Genomic DNA, 18,548 nt, shown 5'->3' on the forward strand with positions numbered 1-18,548 from the left:
AAGAAAAGGTTGATGCATGGAAAAGAAAAATGTGCTTATTTCTGGTGATTTTAATTTTCTTTAATATATTATTTTTATGTCCCCCAGATTTTCTGAATGGAGAAGGAACTGCATTTAAACTATTTTTTTTAAAGGTTTTATTTACATATTCATGAGAGACACAGAGAAAAGTCAGAAACATAGGTAGAGGGAAAAGCAGGCTCCTCGCAGGGAGCCTGATGTGGAACTTGATCCTGGAATTCTGGGATCATGCACTGAGCCACCCAGGAGTTCCAGCCACTCAGGAGTCCCTAGACTATTTTTAACCAAGTATTAGATACTCTTAATTCAAATGAGAGAATATGAATACAGAGAATGTGTGTATAAGGTAGGGGTGTGCTGAAATTTGGCTGGGGTGTCACTAATTGCCCAAAGATTGCTATTTAGCCTCAAACCTTTGGAAGATAAAGTACCCAGCAATGATTTCTGAAATTTGTTGGCCATGGCCAGCGATTGCCTTTTTATACTGGGGTCACCATCCAATCCTAGCCAACTTCATGGTGTCACGTCATTTGGATTTACTCTAATTATCAGAATAGTAAGTTTCAAGTGTTGATAAGCATTCTCGATGTAATAAAAAATGAATATCTCCTTGCGGGTTTAATGAGTTCCGTCAGTCAAGTGAAGCATAGCATACTCATCGTTGCCAGAGTAGAGTGCTGTCATTATTCATGAGGATTAAGGAAACACTGTAAATACATAAGCGAAGCTGCAACCTTAAGTCAGGTTCTGCACACCTTCAGGAAGCACCTTATACACGCACTTGGCCCAGCGTGGGATTGTAGGATAGTTTCTCCATGACAGCAGCATCTCCAATAACATCTTTAGGCCGGAGAGGTGACAAGGTGTCCTCACCTTACTTCCAGAGAGGATGGCATGGCCAGGAGCAGCACTGGCAAGCTCTTCACCAGCAGAACTAGCTGGAAACCATCCTTCACCAGCATCTGGCAGCTGCTCAGTGTGGCACATACACAGCCTGGAGACCACGGCAGCTAATCAGCTGCTGACAATCTTGAGAAATTATTGCTTGTGGATTTCTAAATTTGATTACTAACATTTCTTATTAATAGAATGATAATCTTTTAGACACTTTTAGGTATACTCTTAAATCCCAGATGTTTGCTCTGTGACAGTAGTGATCAGCTTTGGCTGACAATTGACTTTAACACTTAGCTATATAAGATTTGGTCAAAAGACATATTTAATATATAAAGTAAAAAGGGGAAATCCTGATTCACAACCTGCTTCCCTATCCAATATAAGCCCAGAGTCACCAGTTTTAATAATCTACTGTGTCTCGTTCTTAAATTTTGGCATACCTATGCTGAGCCAAAAACACACAGAATCTACTTTTTCCATCTCTTATTAAGTTAATATTATATATCCTATCACTGCAAATTGCTGTTTTCCACTTAATATTGGTCATCTTTCCACATCAGTAGTACATATCTGCTTCATTCTTTTCAGTGGCCTGATAGGGAACTGGTTCAATAATTGATGGTACATTCACCAGTAAAATACTTTTAAAAGTATTTAAAAGCTTTAAAAGTCATGTCCTAGTTATTTCATGATGTGAACATGATCAGAATTATTTTAAGTACAAGAAAGTCAACAGAGAGGCACTGTTGTATTTGGCTCAGAGAGCAAAAGAGTTGTGGGTTTAATCCCAGTTCTTGAGAGAATCAAGGAAAACCATTATTGAGAGGCACAGTGCCTTTCAGAAAGTATTTAAGCTGATTTTAGCCAGAAAGGTTTTTGGTACCAAAAATACATACAGAAACACAAATAACTGGAAAGATATCCATCCAGAAATCAGCAGTTGTTCACAGGGAGTAAGTTGACATGTACATTAGTGAGTATAAGTCAACGAAGCTGCTATGACAAAGAAACCCAAACACCAGCTCCCACGCGATAGGGGTTTATGTGTCTTTCAACTAAGTGTCCGGAGGTAAGCAGGTGTGTAGGGCAGGCAGGTGGCTCTGTCCTACCGGATAATCCAGGGACTTAAGTTCCTTCTGCGTCATTATAATGCATCATGTCAGAGATCTGCCTTCTGCAGGCAAGCTGCCCTCCCCTGCCAGTTCACCCCACATCTTGGAAACAGTTGGCAGAAAGAGTGGAAAAAGAAAAATAAAAGACAAACCATGTCCTTTACAAAAGGGACACATTTACCTTCTCTGCCATTTCATGGGCGAGGACGTTGTAGCAGAATGACACCTGGCTGCAGGCGAGGCTTAGCCTTGAGCTGCCTTCCCAGGAGCTCTCCGAAAACTTAGAGCCTCTGAGTTGTAGCGTGTGTCTGTGAAGACGAGAGGAGGGAACGGGATGAGACAATCAACAGTTCCTTAATTTACTTGGCTCTACTTTAGACGTTTGCATGGCCTTCTATTTTTAATTGATAAGGAATTGATTAGGAAATGAATAGGGGCCAATTAGGAACAATCTTGAATGTAGGAAAAATTAGAAAATCACAATAGGCAAAATGGAAAAAAAAACTCCCCCTTTCCCGGGATGTTAGGTCTTGGCATATTTTCTTCTCTGGCATTTGGGGTTTCCTAAATTTTCTCTGGTGACCATGTAGTCCTCTTACCCATAAGGTAGTGGGGAAAGAAGCCTCTTTCTTGGTTAGTGTTGTTTCCTGATGCCATCTGTGTGTGTGTTTGAAGGAGACAAGCCCCACAAGTGTGAGGTCTGTGGCAAGTGCTTCAGCCGGAAGGACAAGCTGAAGACCCACATGCGCTGCCACACGGGTGTGAAGCCCTACAAGTGTAAGACGTGCGACTACGCCGCAGCTGACAGCAGCAGCCTCAACAAACACCTGCGCATACACTCGGATGAGCGGCCCTTCAAGTGCCAGATCTGCCCCTATGCCAGCCGCAACTCCAGCCAGCTCACCGTGCACCTGCGGTCCCACACAGGTAGGTCCCTCGTACTGCTCTCGCGCTGTGCTCCTCACTTCCAGCTGCATAAAAGCACCTTAAAGCGCTGAGTCACGATCTAAGTCCACGAATGGGGACGTCCGTCCGTGGCACTGTTTGTGGGTTCACTTTGCATCCAGCTGGAAGTGCCTTTCTCAGTCGATTAGGGAAAAACCTCGAGTTTATAACCTCCTGCGTATCCTCCTGTAACTTTATAACTTATTCACTAGTAAAGTATTTAATGAGGAGGTGAGCCGAATGACGAAGAGCTATAAATATAAACAACGCCTTCTTAATACGTTTCTGCATAGTTTCTGCATCTCAATCATTTTTGAAGCAAACTCAGGTCAGCCTGGGACAGCTTCGTGGAAAAACGCAGCAGAGTAGGTCACCTAACAAATCATTCATGTTTCAAGTAGACCAGTTAGCTATTGATACAATGATGCTGTGTAACAACCACAACGAAACCTCAGTGGCAGATTATAATAAGTGGTTATTGCTCACACACTGCAGGTCTAGCCAGCTGGCTGGACACTATTGATCTTAACTGGGCTCAATCACATGTAGCAGGAAAGGCTGGGTGTCCACTGACCGTGGCTGGGGATCTGCGGCCTGTGGATTAGCTGGCTGTACACTTGGCTTAGCTGGGGCAGTCTGGCTCTGCTCCACGTGCCTCTCATCCTCTTTTTGGACCTGTGGGCTACCCCAGGCTTATCCTTCTCATGACAGTGGCAGGGGTACAAGCAAGGATGTGCCGGTGGATAAGCCCATCTCAAGCTTCTGCTTGCATCCCGTTGACTGAAGCAGGCTATGTGGTGGGGCTGGACTCACCCACCGTGGGAGGTCACCACGAGGTTACAGGGCAAAGGCCAGAGATAGGAGGAAGGATAAAGAATTGGGACCATTTTGCAAACAACCACAGTCCACTCCACCATCACTCACAATTCGGGACATGCAGGTGTAGTCATGCCTTCCCAAGAGCCATGTAAGTCACATTCGATCACGGGATCAGGTTCAGACACCGGGATCCTGTCTGATCTCCATCAGGTCTGAATATGGCTTCTCTTGACCCAGAGACCTTTGAAGTAAACGACAAGTCATCTGTTCCTACATTCCCGATGCACCGTGGTGAAACAGAGCCAGGGTAATTCCAGTAATCCTGTTTGCAAGGGGAAGAACGGGCGGCACTTGGCAATCACTGCTCCACAGGTTACCAGAATCCCTCTGGGCAAATGTCCCCACGTCCCCACACTCTGGGGACAGGAAATGTTTCCTGGTTGGGGCTCGGCTCTGCTCCCTGGCTCCTGACTCTGCCCACTGCAGCATCCTTTCCTTCACCTGCCTGAGCCACTTCCAAAAAGTAGTGGAAAATGTACTTTTGTGAAACTTTCTCAGCCTGCTTCCTGCCTACTAAAAGTAGGGCTCTTTTTAGTTGAGGGTGGTGACGGGTTTGCCAGTAGAGCCATGTGCAAAATTTCGTGAATTTCCTGTGCATCTGCGTGCCGAAAGCCACCCCACGATTCTTCCAGAGACTCTCCTCTCCTCTGAACCCTGTTGTAGGCACTTTTGGCATATGACCTTCTGTGGCTGAATCCCTTGATGTTCCTAGGAATCCTTGTCCAGCTGAAGAACCTACTTGGCGCCAACTTAATTCTTTTGGAGGTTTTTACGAAGAGCCTTATATTCATAACCATCATTTCTCATTCAGTCTTCCCCCTGAGATCACGTCCCTGGGGATGATCTTTGTCCCTAGGCTTCTGTCTTACTTTGAAGACTTTTTGCTAGTTGGAGGTGAGGAATTTTATCTAACCCAGCACATCTTTGGTTTGGTCTATTCTCTCTAAATTCCATTTAGAAAATGGCCATTTCTTTTTTTGAGTTTTTCGTTTCCTTATAGGACCTCATCATGTGCAGCTCGTGAGACACTTCCACTGTTCTGCTCAGAATTAATCTCTTTTGCTCAAGTCCCAAATTGAACAAGTGTATTATATTCTCTATAAGTTACTGCAGGTGACAGTTTGACCAAATGTTTGCCATTCAGTAGTGTGCACGCCACTTCTCCAGTCTTTTCTTACCATCCATCCCAATGCCCACACTACATATTTTCATTTCCTGTTAGGGCAGCACTCTGCTCCTACATACCAATCTCTGTATTAGCTACCTGTTGTCACACAAATGCAGCAGAACAAATATTCCCACAAAATCTCAGTGGATGTGGTGACATGTCTTTTCCATTGACATGCTGGGGATCACCTCGGCAGTTCTGATCTTGGCTGGACTCCATTACATGTCTGAGAATCTGCTGGCCGTGAGCTGTCTGTCCACTGGTCTTGGCTGCTGCAATCCAGCTCTGCTCCACATTTCTGTCACCCTCCTCCTGGGACCAGCATGCTAAGCCAGCCTCACTCTTCTCATGGTGATAGCTGATGGAGGTACAAGCAAGCAAACCCCAGTGCACAAGCCCATTTCAAGCCGTTCCTCATATCAAGTCTACTTAAGATACCATCAGCCAAATCCAATGACACAATTGTTGAGGGTCATGGCAGGTCATCCTGTTCCTATCAGGAGACAACGCACAACTACACACATGGCAGAGGTCGTGGCTACAGGGAGGGAGGCGAGGTGGTGAGCTTTGGGAACATTTTTGTCATCTACTAAAGCCAGTTAAGACATGGGCATAACCAATGGCCAACTGATGTATTTCAGAAATCTCCCCAGCCTATGTTAGATGAGCTAAAGGACTCATTTATGAAAGTGGTTCAGAATCATTTTTGACTTCTTAGGATAAACTTGCCATTTATAGTAGCATCTTCAAATTGGTCTAGAAAAGGTGCATTTTCTAAAACTTTAAATTTACGCAGTGTTTCCACGGAATGTTCATTTCCCTTTTAAAAATCTGTGGCATTTAGAAAATTTTACAGATTGTAAAATTAATAGGATTTGGTTTTCATCCTTTGATCGTTTGGGTTGACTCATCATCAATGGTTTTAGCAGCAACCTAAACTCAAAAAAGATCTGTCGGCTTAAATATATCAGTTGCTTATTCATTCAACAACATTCATTAAGTCCCCACTAGGTACTAGACACTGTGAGGATCACATACTGGGCAGGAATAAATGTAATCATTAGTTTTGGAGAGCTTTTGATCCCATGGAACAATTACTGACCAGTATGCCTCAATTAAGAAATCTGTGGTAAAAAAAAAGAAAGAAAAGAAAAGAAAAGAAAAGAAAAGAAAGAAAGAAAGAAAGAAAGAAAGAAAGAAAGAAAGAAAGAAAGAAAGAAAGAAAAAGATGACAAAGGGATTTAAAACCTTTGCTTTCATATCAAAGAGTATTGTTAACTCTGCATCTCTGCTGTGAGATTTGGTTATCTGGTGTTGCTGGGTTTCACCTCTGCTGATTATTAAAAAAAAAAAAGGCAAAAAGACTGTCACTTATTTGGGCAGGGATGTAACAGGAAAACCTATTAGAATATTCTAAAGCAGGGATTCTTACTCTGGGTATACAGATACCTCCACTCAGGGATCCATGAATAGAATTTAGATGGTCCATGAACTTACATCGAAAAAAAGTTAGATCCTCATTTTCACTAACCTGTATTGAAATTGGGTGTGTCCTTCAATTATGAAAATTGGCAACTGATCCAAGAATAGTGCCTGTGAAGTTGTCTTCAGCAGAGATCACAGATCTTTTCATAACAGTTGTTGTAGATAGATCAATATATCATTTATGCTCTTCTCTATTTAGAAATTATTGTAGTTATAGATCTGCTACTAGAGCTTCTTATTTAATGCATAAATAAAGCACACATGGGGCGCCTGGCTGGCTCAGTTGGTGGAGCATGGGACTCTTGATCTTGGGGTTATAAGTTCGAGCCCCATATTGGGTGTAGAGATTACTTAAAAGATTTTATTAAAGCACACACATTGCTATATCATGAATTTTTTCTTTTAATTTTTTATATAACTATTTCAATATACTTGGCTTCTTTTGCATTCCTACAGATTTTTATTTCAGTTTACTTTGTGTATTTAAACATTATTCTAAGAAAAGATCTGTGCATTTCACTAAACTGCCAAAAAGGAGTTGATGGCATAAAAGAAGTTAAGAATAAGATTCCAAGGCAGGAGTCCGCCAACTTTCTATAAAATGCCAAATAGTAAATGTTTTAGGCTTTGCAGGCCATACTGTCTCTGTCACTACTGCTCACCCCTGCCTTTGTAGTGTAAAACAACCATAAGCAACACATGAACAAATGGGCGTGGTCTAGATTCCAATAAAATTTTATTTATAAAAACAGGCTGAGGGCCAGATTTGGCCCACAGGCTATAGCTTACCATTCCTTGTTCTGGAGCTTAGTGTGGATGATCTTGGTGGTATGTAGTCATACACAGCATTGTTTAGGTTTGAGCTTCTCAGTTTTCTAGGAGCTTGTTAAATTTGCTCCATGTCATCGTTACTTACTTGCATTTATTAAGCAGCTTACGGTGATGTTTTAGGCCTTATTACCAAAAAGCCGGAATACGATCCCATCTTTGAGCTTATGGCCTAAGAAAGCGAACATCAGGCATATGCACAGATAATTACCCAGCATCTAAGAATACCAGCTTTGGAACCAGCCTGGGTTGGAATCCAAGCCCTGCTACGTACTACAGGGGGACGGTGAACAAGTTACGTAGTCTCTCTGGGCCTCATTTGTACAGTAGTGTTAAGAATAATATTGATAATAGTACCCACCTCGTGGGAATGTTGAGAGCATCAAATGAGACCATTCTTGTGGAGTGCTCATCAGAGTGCCTGCCATCCTGGAAGCAACCGAAGAATGTTAGCTGCTACTTTGCTTTAACAATACTGAAATGGGCGGGGTCACCAATTTGCTTGAATTATCAGTGCCTTAGATAATTCGGACTTGCCATTCATTGAGGAAATAAATTTGGAGTATCATGTGCATTCAGATGGTTGCAATTTCACTTTTCACTGCTCATCTTTCAGCGAACATGAATAAAAAAAAATAATAAAATAAAATCAAGCAGCTGGATTTCGTAACTTCACAAGTAAAGAACGCAGCTGGCAATGTGGGATAAATAAATTTGGCGCAATAAACACGTCTTTATTAATAAAAATCTGCATGAAGTGTAAGCTGGGCGTTTCAGTCGCTTTATACAGACGATTCTGATGAGTGAGCATGGAGCTGACGGATTCCAAAATGTGTCCTCGAATCTGTTACAACATGTAACTCAATCAAAGTGAACGGATGATGCAAAATGTACACAACTGTGAACCGTTAACTAGCAGAGTGGGTCCTTTAGCAAAATGAACGGTAGCTTGATCGTTTTAAAGAACATGAGTATGCTCACAAGTACTATTTTATGTGGGACAATGGAATAGCGCTTTTCCATCTCCCGTTTTTCCTGTGGGTTTTTATAACGGTGCTGGTGGTTTAGGTTTGGGGAAAGAAAAGAAGCCCCCCCACCCCACCCCCAGCCCCCCCTTTTTTTTTTCCTCCCAGGGGCTGCTAGCAGCTGCAGTTAGAAGGTCTCCACCCGCCCGCCTTTGGTATAAGCGGTTTTCTGGTGTGTGCTTCGGGGGGAATCCGCTGTGGTTGTTGCCTGCCTGTTCTTATCGAAACTCACCTTGTGTTGACAGGGGACGCCCCCTTCCAGTGCTGGCTCTGTAGCGCCAAGTTCAAAATCAGCTCGGACTTGAAAAGGCACATGCGCGTGCACTCGGGGGAGAAGCCTTTCAAGTGCGAGTTCTGCAATGTCCGCTGCACCATGAAGGGCAACCTCAAGTCGCACATCCGCATCAAGCACAGCGGAAATAACTTCAAGTGCCCGCATTGCGACTTCCTGGGTGACAGCAAAGCCACCCTCCGGAAGCACAGCCGGGTGCACCAGTCGGAGCATCCCGAGAAGTGCTCGGACTGCAGCTACTCCTGCTCGAGCAAGGCGGCGCTGCGCATCCACGAGCGCATCCACTGCACCGACCGCCCCTTCAAGTGTCACTACTGCAGCTTCGACACCAAGCAGCCCAGCAACCTGAGCAAGCACATGAAGAAGTTCCACGGGGACATGGTGAAGACCGAGGTGTCGGAGAGGAAAGACGCGGGCCGCCAGAGCAGCCGGCAGGTGGCCAAGCTGGACGCCAAGAAGACTTTCCACTGTGACATATGCGACGCCTCGTTCATGCGCGAGGACTCGCTCCGCAGCCACAAGAGGCAGCACAGTGAGTACAACGAGAATAAGAACTCGGATGTGACCGTCCTGCAGTTCCAGATAGACCCCAGCAAGCAGCCGGCCGCCCCCCTCACCGTGGGCCACCTGCAGGTGCCCCTCCAGCCCAGCCAAGTGCCCCAGTTCAGCGAGGGGCGAGTCAAGATCATCGTCGGGCATCAGGTGCCCCAGGCCAACACCATCATCCAGGCCGCGGCCGCCGCCGTGAACATCGTACCGCCCGCCTTGGTGGCCCAGAACCCGGAGGAACTCCCCGGGAACAGCCGGCTGCAGATCCTGCGCCAGGTCAATCTGATCGCCCCCCCTCAGCCCTCGGGGTGCCCGAGCGAGGCGGGCGCGATGAGCCAGCCCGCTGTCCTGCTGACCACTCACGACCAGGCCGATGGGGCCACCCTGCACCAGACGCTCATCCCCACCACCCCAGGCAGCCCCCAGGAAGGCTCCGGCAACCAGACTTTCATCACCAGTTCGGGTATTACATGCACTGACTTTGAAGGCCTTAATGCTTTGATTCAGGAGGGGACAGCTGAAGTGACAGTGGTGAGTGATGGAGACCAAAACATCGCCGTGGCCACCACGGCCCCACCTATATTCTCCTCCTCCTCCCAACAAGAATTGCCTAAGCAGACTTACTCCATCATTCAAGGGGGAGCCCACCCAGCCTTGCTCTGTCCAGCAGATTCCATACCAGATTAATACTTAAAAACCAAAAGAAAGGGGGGGAAGGTGTGACCAAAAAAAAAGGAAGGCGTAAATAGAATTCTGTAAGAGGTTTGCTCTTAAGGTTTTTAAGGCTTGCTGTGAAACCCCTCCCCTTGTAATAAATTGTAATTTTATACTGCTTACTATAATTTTTTAAAATGCTGTAATAATGTTGAGACCACCTCTGAATCGCCGTGTTATAACTGTTGTAGAACGTTGCCAAGATGATTCCAGTTAGGGGTTGGAATTAAATGCATTGAGTAGTGAATACATTTGTTTTGTCCAGCTTGATTTCCCAGTTCTGAGAAGGGTTTTTTCCAATCTAGTGAAATTTATGTGGGAGATGGGACTTCCCAACGTCTCTTAAGTCACCATCCTGAAATATTACCCCCGCCCCCCAAAATCTGGGCTTATTAGTGTTTTAGTACATGGATACAAATCTGTTGGCATGAGGACCATTTTCTACATGATGTTACGTGGATACTTGACACCCCCCCGAAAAAAGATGTTTAGTGCTAATGAGAAAAAAAGGAATGGTTTCCTAATAAATTGATACGTGAGTAAAATATACCGAATGTTAATGATTCTTTAGAGTCACAGTATGACTGGGACCTGATGGGGTGTGAATTATCCAATAAGAGGATTTGAAGAAACAAAGCATTTTGAGTCCTCCGGTAAATGTTACACAAGCGTCTTACTGCATTCACAGTTGACTTAAATGTGCCTGGTGCCTAAAGTGACCCAACCTGAAACTTGAGATTGACAAACCTGACATTTCTCTTTAGGGATGCAAAGATGATGTGAGTTCCTACTAACCCTTAGGATGGTTTTCTAGGATGCCATTGTCTTAAATATCAATATATGTGCAATCCCAGGGGCCAGGCAGTGGGATTGGAAAAGCATCTAGGTTTTTCCAAAGCAATTAGGCTCTACTGAGGAAAGAGAAATTCAAAGGTTATGGTTTGGGAGTTGAAATGCTGTTCGATCAGTAGGTGGCGCCAGAGAGCAAGCTAGAATTAACCTCCAAAAAAGCCATAACTAGGTGGGGTAGTTACCTACAATTTCCAGCTTCTAGGATGATCTTCCAATTCATCGTGGGCTCTTAAACATACGGAATGATTGAAACATGCTCTCACAGAGCGTCAGCAAGGTCGGGTGCAGAGAGGCTTCCCTTGTGAGAGAAGCATATTTAAAATGTAACGAGAACTCTTACATATATTTTTACCAGATCCCTCACCGCTTTGACTTTTCTAGCACACGAACTTACTAACAGTCTCGTGGCGATCATCTCACTTGTACACAAAGATATTACCCTCCCTCCTACCCCCTTATTTCTTTGGTAATAACAAACTAAGGAAATACACAAAATGGTGATGCGGAAACCTTCAGGCCTTGCCCACTGGAAATAGGAAAAGTCGGCCTCCCTTAGGAAATAGCTATAAAGTTTGTGTTGTCTCTTTTCTTTCCTTGATCCTTAATATTTGAACACAATTCTGAGAGTTCAGAGGGAGGGGGGTGTTGCCACAATTTATTGTCATATTAGCAACGGTAATAATGAGTCATTAACTGGATTGGCAAGAAAATGAGAAAGCTTGCAGCACGCTATGTTCATATTTTAATAATTTCACTGCTTTAGAATTATTGTTTATAGCTCTTTTTCTTTTTAATTGAGGAGGGAAGCTCCGGGGTAGGGGGGAGAGGGGCAGAGGGAGAGGGAGACAGAGAATCTTAAGCAGTCTCCACCCCCCAGTGGGGAGCCTGACACAAGGCTCAATAGTAGGACCCTGAAAACAGGACCTGAGCCAAAACCAAGAATCAGATGATTAATGAACTGGGCCACCCAGGTGTCCTGCTTACAGCTCTTAGGAAACTATTTAGCTATTCAGTTTTAGCCAAGAAACTTCTATTGTCATGAACCTGTTTTCTATATCTTTCTTTCCCAGAGTACCCCTTTCTTCGACTTTTAAAGGAATGGTTCCCTGGTTAGAAATGTAATGTGCATTCAAAGTAGAAAAGATGTAAAACACATTATATTATTTTAAAAAGCTCAAGTTGGGGCACTTGGGTGGCTTAGCCAGTGACTCTTGATTTCAGCTCAGGTCACAATCTCTAGGTCATGGAATCAAGCCCCATGTCAGGCTCTGCACTCAGCACCAAATCAGCTTGAGATTCTCCTCTCTCTCTCTCTCTCTCTCTCTCCTTTTGTCTTCCTCCACCCATGCATGATGTAAATAAATAAATATCAATCTTAAAAAAAAATACAACTTTTAAAAATTTTTTAAAAAACATTTAATATTAAAGTTACTAGTAATCTTACTACGCAGACAAAAAATTGTGACCATTTTGATGGACTTTTTTTTTCTGATGAACTTCTTTTATTTCTATGTTTATGTATATATATGGTTTCCACTCCAGTTACAGAGTTGGGTTTGAATGGAGCACACTATTTTCTGTTGCTATATTTCCCTTTATATAATTTATCTCTAGCTAGCTGCTACCCTCCAATATGCACCTATACAGGCATTTCTATATACACACACATGCATAAGTGGATTTTTTTTAAACCACAACAGCAAAACTTGTTCCTTATAATAAACTATATACACAATTGTACAAACACTGAGCCAATCATCTCCAGCTCCCTCCTTATTCTCCTCTTACCCCCAGTTAGGAATGTTAAGTTTTCTCTATATTCATACTAACATACGCAGACGCAATAATGTAGAAAAGATTTTTTCCTATTTTTCTAGTAACTGTATCACATGTATATTTATGTGCAAGTTGCTCTTACTCTTCCATGTATTAACAGTACTGGGGGTGAATACAGCTATCTCTAACTTTTTTTTTTTAAGCAAAAGGCAGTAATGTGAACATACCGTGCATTATTCCACTGTCTCTGTACTCGGGGATATTCAGGTGGTTTTGTTTTCATTTGCCATCACAACTGCAGCAGGAAACCTCCTGCAAGATTGCTCGCATTCAGTTGTGCTTCTGGAGTTACGGTGAGCATCCATAGTTTGTACTTGCATAGATTCAGATTACTTTTTTTTTTTTTTTTTAAGATTTCATTTATTTATTTGAGAAAGAGAGAGTGAGCAAGTCAATGGGAGGAGGGGGCAGAGGGAGAGAGAGAATCTCAAGCAGACTCCCCACTGAGCAGGGAGCCCTATACAGGGCTCGATCCCAGGACCTTGGGATTGTGATGACTTGAGTCAAAGGCAGAGGCTTAACCGACTGAGCCACCCAGGCGCCTTTTAGATAACTTTTTTCGAAGCGGTAACCTCATCTGCGGTGTGGGCCCCAATTATCACCAGTCCTGGGTGTTAGCCATCTCTCGAAGTTTTGTCGGTCTGATGAGTGAAAGGAGCCATCTGAGCTCGGTGCATCTCCCCAGCAGCTGCTTTTGTTTGTTTGTTTTGTTTTTTGTTTTTTGTTTTTTTAAAGATTTAGTTATTTATTCATGAGAGACACAGACTGAGAGACAGAGACATAGGCAGAGGGAGAAGCAGGCTCCATGCAGGGAGCCCAATACGGGACTCGATCCTGGATCCCGGGATCACGACCTGTGCGAAAGGCAGGTGCCCAACCGCTGAGCCACCCAGGCGTCCCCCAGTTGCTGCTTTGATTTGCATTTTTGTGACATCTCTCTATACACTTGTTGATCATTTGCAGTTTTCTTGTCTGTGAACCTAAAACACTTCTCCCTCATGTTTTTCCTTGGGTCGTTGGGCACTGGGGACCCGAGCCCCATGTCTGTCATAAATCGCAGATCTTTCTGTTCTCCTGTCCTTTGTCTTCTGATTGCTCTTGTGGTGCTGTCACCTCACAGAAAACTCTCTTTTCTTATAGTCCAGTCTTCTATTGCTTCATTCGTGGCTCCTTTTTTTTCTGGAACAGTCCTCTCTTCCCTCAGCTGAAAAAAAGGTGTTTTTCTTTCTTTAATATATTTGCTGTTTTTTTTAGTTGGCAACGTACGACAGCAAAAATCCCAATCTACGCACGTATGACATGGGAATTTGGCGGCCCACATATGCCAGGACCCTTTGTTAAATAAAATATTATTTTCCTCGGTCCTAAAATCCTAATTTCACTTATTGACAGAAGTTCTCAAATACGCTTGAATCTGTTTCAGGAATCTCTGCTTTGTGTCACTGATCTTTACATCTTCTCTGGTTTGTCTGCAGCACACGTCTATTGTATTAGTATTAAGGAAAGTTCACTATCTTTTAGGATCATAAAGCCACCCTCTAGCTATTCTTTTCCAAAATTTTTGTAGCAATTTCTAGATACTCATTCTTCCAAATGCACTGTCACTCTGTCCAGTACTTCTCAAGCCCTCTCCCCTGCCCCAAAAAAAGCCTTTTGAGAATTTTTATTAGAAATGGATCAATGTGGGGATCCCTGGGTGGTGCAGCGGTTTGGCCCAGGGCACGATCCTGGAGACCCGGGATCGAATCCCACGTCAGGCTCCCGGTGCGTGGAGCCTGCTTCTCCCTCCGCCTGTGTCTCTGCCTCTCTCTCTCTCTCTGTGACTATCATAAAGAAAGAAAGAAAGAAAGAAAGAAAGAAAGAAAGAAAGAAAGAAAGAAAGAAAAGAAAGAAAGAAAAGAAATGGATCAATGTGATATAGAACTTATAAAAAGAATAACTTTTGGGGCGTCTGGGTGGCTCAGCGGTTCACCATCTGCCTTCGGCTCAGGTTGTGATCCCGGGTCCTGGGATCGAGTCCCGCATCAGGCTCCCTGCAGAGAGCCTGCTTCTCCCTCTGCCTGTGTCTCTGCCTCTCTCTGTGTCTCTCTTGAATAAATAAATATTTAAAAAATAATAACTTTCTAAAATATGTTAAATCTTATGCCCAAAAACCTTTATTCAAATCCCGGGAGTAACCATTATTCATATAGTTGTCTTCATATGCAATCTATTCTTATGATATGAGTCCTGTATTTCCTTATTGGTATATAATTTTATTATAATTATAAATAAGATTTTTTTTCTATGTTAAAATAAATGTCACGAACATATAAAGAATAGCTATATTTGGTATATTTGTCTATATTGAACAAAAAGTTCTTATTAATTGGGGCACCTGTCTAGCTCAGTTGGTAGAGTGTGAGACTCTTGATCTTGGGGTTGTAAGTTCAAGCCCCATGTTGGATGAAGAGATGACTTAAAAACAAAATCTTTTTTAAAAAGTTCTTATTAACTGACAGTAAATATTTATTTATTTATTTATTTATTGACAGTAAATATTTATTAGAAACTCTTGGTCTCTGATAAATATAATTTATGACGGTTATGATACAGTCCTCTCCTTTCCCCGGTGTTTTATCTTGTCATTTATCCTACTTCGTTTGTTTCCTTGTCCAATTGCAATTAGCCACAGCCTCCAAACAAAGCTGGTACAGCTGATGTCTTTTTATGTTTCCATTTTTAATGTGAATGGCTTCAGAATTTCCTGGGTTAATATAATATATATACTGTTCCTTTGGTGGTTTTTCTAGTACTTAGATCACTTCTACTGCAATTTTCACTTATAGTTTGTATCAGGGTCAGTTGCTGAATTTTAGCAAATATCCTTTCAGGATCTTTTGACATAATCCTTGATTTTACACTTAAGTATGCTGATGTCATGAATTGGAAGAGCCTGGTACACAATCACCTTGCGTTCCTGGAGCAAGCCCTCATGGGCACGTTGGCTTCTTCTAACACACTGCTGGGTTGCATTTACTATCATTCACTTGAAAGTTTTCCAACTCTATCCATAAGTGCAGTTGAACTCTGGGATTCTTTTTTGTGCTCTGATTTTTGTTTGTTGTAGGTGATGTGACTCTGAAAATAAATTGGGGCTCATTCCTTCTTTTTCAGCAACTCAGCAATAGTTTTACTGTCTTGGGAATGATCTGTTTATTGTGTAGGCTGCTGCCCTTTCTCATTACATATCCTCAACAAAACTTCCCTGCCTTTTCCACAATGACCAGCCTGTGTAAGTTTTATAACCCATATGGCTCCGTTTGGATCATTTATATTTTACAAAATAAAAAAACCATTCCCTTTGCTCTGGCTTTACATTGCTAGCTCTATAATTCCATTATACATGCTCTTAAAATTATTTTTAAATCTTTGGCATTTTGGCGGGTGAGTCTATCAGCTTTATTGCTGATGGTTTCAGAGGAGAGGAAGGTTTCTGGGTTTTTTGTTGTTTTTTTTTTTTTTTTTTTTTTTTTTTGTATTTTCAGTTCTCCTTAGTTTGTCAAAGGGTTTATCTATTTTTCTTTTTTTTTTTAAGATTTTATTTATTTATTCATGAGAGACACAGAGAGAGAGAGAGAGAAAGGCAGAGACACAATCAGAGGGAGGAGCAGGCTCCATGCAGGGAACCCAATGCGGGACTCGATTCCGGGACTCCAGGATCACGCCCTGGGCCGAAGGCAGGTGCCAAACCACTAAGCCACCCACGCGTCCCTATTTTTCATTTATATTAAAGTAAACGTAAAAATAGTAGTATGAAAGCTTTTGCTTATAGTTACTTTCTTTGCCCTCCTCCATTTTATCCATTTCGGCTTTTCTCTTTTTACTAATTCTTTTTCCTGCTTTTCTTTCAGTTTATCTTGTTATTCTAATTTCCTGTAAGTTCACTTATTTGTAGCCTTTCATAATGAACACATTTAAAGCTACATATTTTCCATCGTGACCTCACTTATGTTAAAGGATCATGTTTTTAAATGTTAAAATCATGACTGTCACACAAATATAAAATATTAGTAGATGAACTATAATGAAAATATTAATGAGGGCATTGGCTTCAACAGGTTACAATAGGCTCAAAGGAGATTTCCGTGCATGTATAGTTACGTAGGCCATGAGAAATGCTACAGTGAACTCGCAGACACATGCAGAAGGGCTCAGTGTCTTCACGACAACATCCGCTGCCTTCCACCAGACTAATGCCTTTGTGTTCCTGGGGATGAGCTGTTTGCATTATTACATGTTTCTGAGTCTCACAAAGTTGTAAAATATCTCAAAAACAATGAAAGGCACGAACATCTAGAGAATTCGATAACCCAGAGCAGATAACAGGACACCCAGTCATCTTTTTTGCCTGTTTTGGAGTCTTTCCAAAATGTTCCCAATATATCCTTGTAGATGTTTAATGAGGTATCCTTCTTTCATAAGTTTCTAGATGCTTTGTTATTTCAGTTTTAGGGTGGGTTGCTTGGTTTAGTGGATTGTCAGGCGGAATGCAAGGGCCATAGAAAGGTATGTTTCTTATTTTTCAAGTGGTTACAATTTGGGAAACTATTTGGGTTATAGTTTCTGATAGTCATGGGCCTGAGGATGTGATCTGTGAAAATACGTGCTTTTTGTAATTTATTAGTTTGTTTGGTTTTTTTTATGGCCATGGACATGACTAGTTTTTGCTATGATCAGCAGGTATTTATGTAATAAGCACATTTTAAAAATAAATATTACAATAAATATTTATAAATTTATATTTTTTATGAATTTAAAAATTTATAATATATAAATATTATAATAAATATTTATAAATAAATATTATAAATAATATCTTTAAAAGGGGGGATGGGGTGCTTGGGTGATTCAGTTGGTTAAGCTCCTGCCTTGGGCTGGGGTCATGATCTCAGGGTCCTGGGATGGAGCCCCACATCAGGCTCCCTACTTAGCAGGGCATCTGCTTCTCCTCTCTCTCTGCCAGCACCTCCCCTGCTTGTGTGCAAGTATGCATTCTCTCTTTCAAATAGATAAAATCTTTTTTAAAAATAAACACATTAAAAAATAAATAAAAATAAACACATTAACTTAATTACTCAGTTCTTCCAAGCCTCTCTCAGTTTTTGTCTATTTGATAAACTTTGCAGGAAGTATTTGTAAACTTCTCACCATGGTTACTTATTTTTTAACCAGTCTTTTCTTATAACTACTAAGGTGTTTTGTTTTATTTTGCCTTGCCCTATGTTGTTTGAGGTGTACAAGTTTGTAGTTGTTATATGTTCTTTGTCAATTTTCCCTTTTTCCCTTTATTCTATACTTATCCTTTCCATTCAATAGCTTTTGACCTTAAATTATACTTGATCTCATAATAATATTTTAAGTCCCACTTGATATTTATTTACATGTGCCCGGCTTTACCTTTGCTACTCTGTTATTTAATATCTTTCTTTTATCAGCCTCCCTTTGTCCCTGGTAGGAGAATTCACACTGTTGGCATTTATCATAGTCACATAGACTTCGTAATTCACTTTTTAAAAAATTTATCTATTCATTTGATAGAGAGAGAACACAATCCGGGGGAGTGGTAGAGGGAGAAGGAGAAGCAGACTCCCCGCTGAGCAGGGAGCTAGATGCTTGGATTGATCCCAGGGCCCTGAGATCATGACCTGAGCTAAAGGCAGACACTCCACCGACTGAGCCACCCAGGTGCCTCCATTCACTTCTGTCCTATTGAATATTTACTGTTTATTGAACGTTGTGATTTTTTTTCTCCCTTTTCCTTTCTAGCTTTTCTCTGTTCTCTTGAAAGTTCCTGCCTAGGTCTTCATTTCTGCTAACAGTTACTTTCCAAGCTTCACTAATGATTTTTAAATTTATATTTCTCTATTGCTCTCTCAAATATAAATATTAACCATACCCCAACC

The 18,548-nt window shown here is 42.0% G+C and overlaps 1 protein-coding gene across 6 annotated transcripts in view; it reads left to right on the forward strand.

The window, feature by feature from the left end:
- Window positions 1-18,548, forward strand: part of ZFP64 (ZFP64 zinc finger protein) — an 89,202-nt gene that overhangs the window by 18,715 nt on the left and 51,939 nt on the right. For 3 of the 6 annotated variants that reach the window (XM_026014636.2, XM_026014639.2, XM_026014640.2), the window contains 2 exons: window positions 2,706-2,957; window positions 8,606-10,462. In XM_026014636.2, coding sequence (XP_025870421.1) covers window positions 2,706-2,957; window positions 8,606-9,888 — 1,535 coding nt within the window. In that variant the 3' untranslated portion in view covers window positions 9,889-10,462. Of the gene's footprint in view, window positions 1-2,705; window positions 2,958-8,605; window positions 10,463-18,548 lie in introns of those variants that run through there. The other 3 variants (XM_026014641.2, XM_072735557.1, XM_072735558.1) reach the window with 1 other exon arrangement.

This window comes from Vulpes vulpes, chromosome 14 (genome assembly GCF_048418805.1).
Source record: "Vulpes vulpes isolate BD-2025 chromosome 14, VulVul3, whole genome shotgun sequence".
NCBI classification, from domain to species: Eukaryota; Metazoa; Chordata; class Mammalia; order Carnivora; family Canidae; genus Vulpes; species Vulpes vulpes.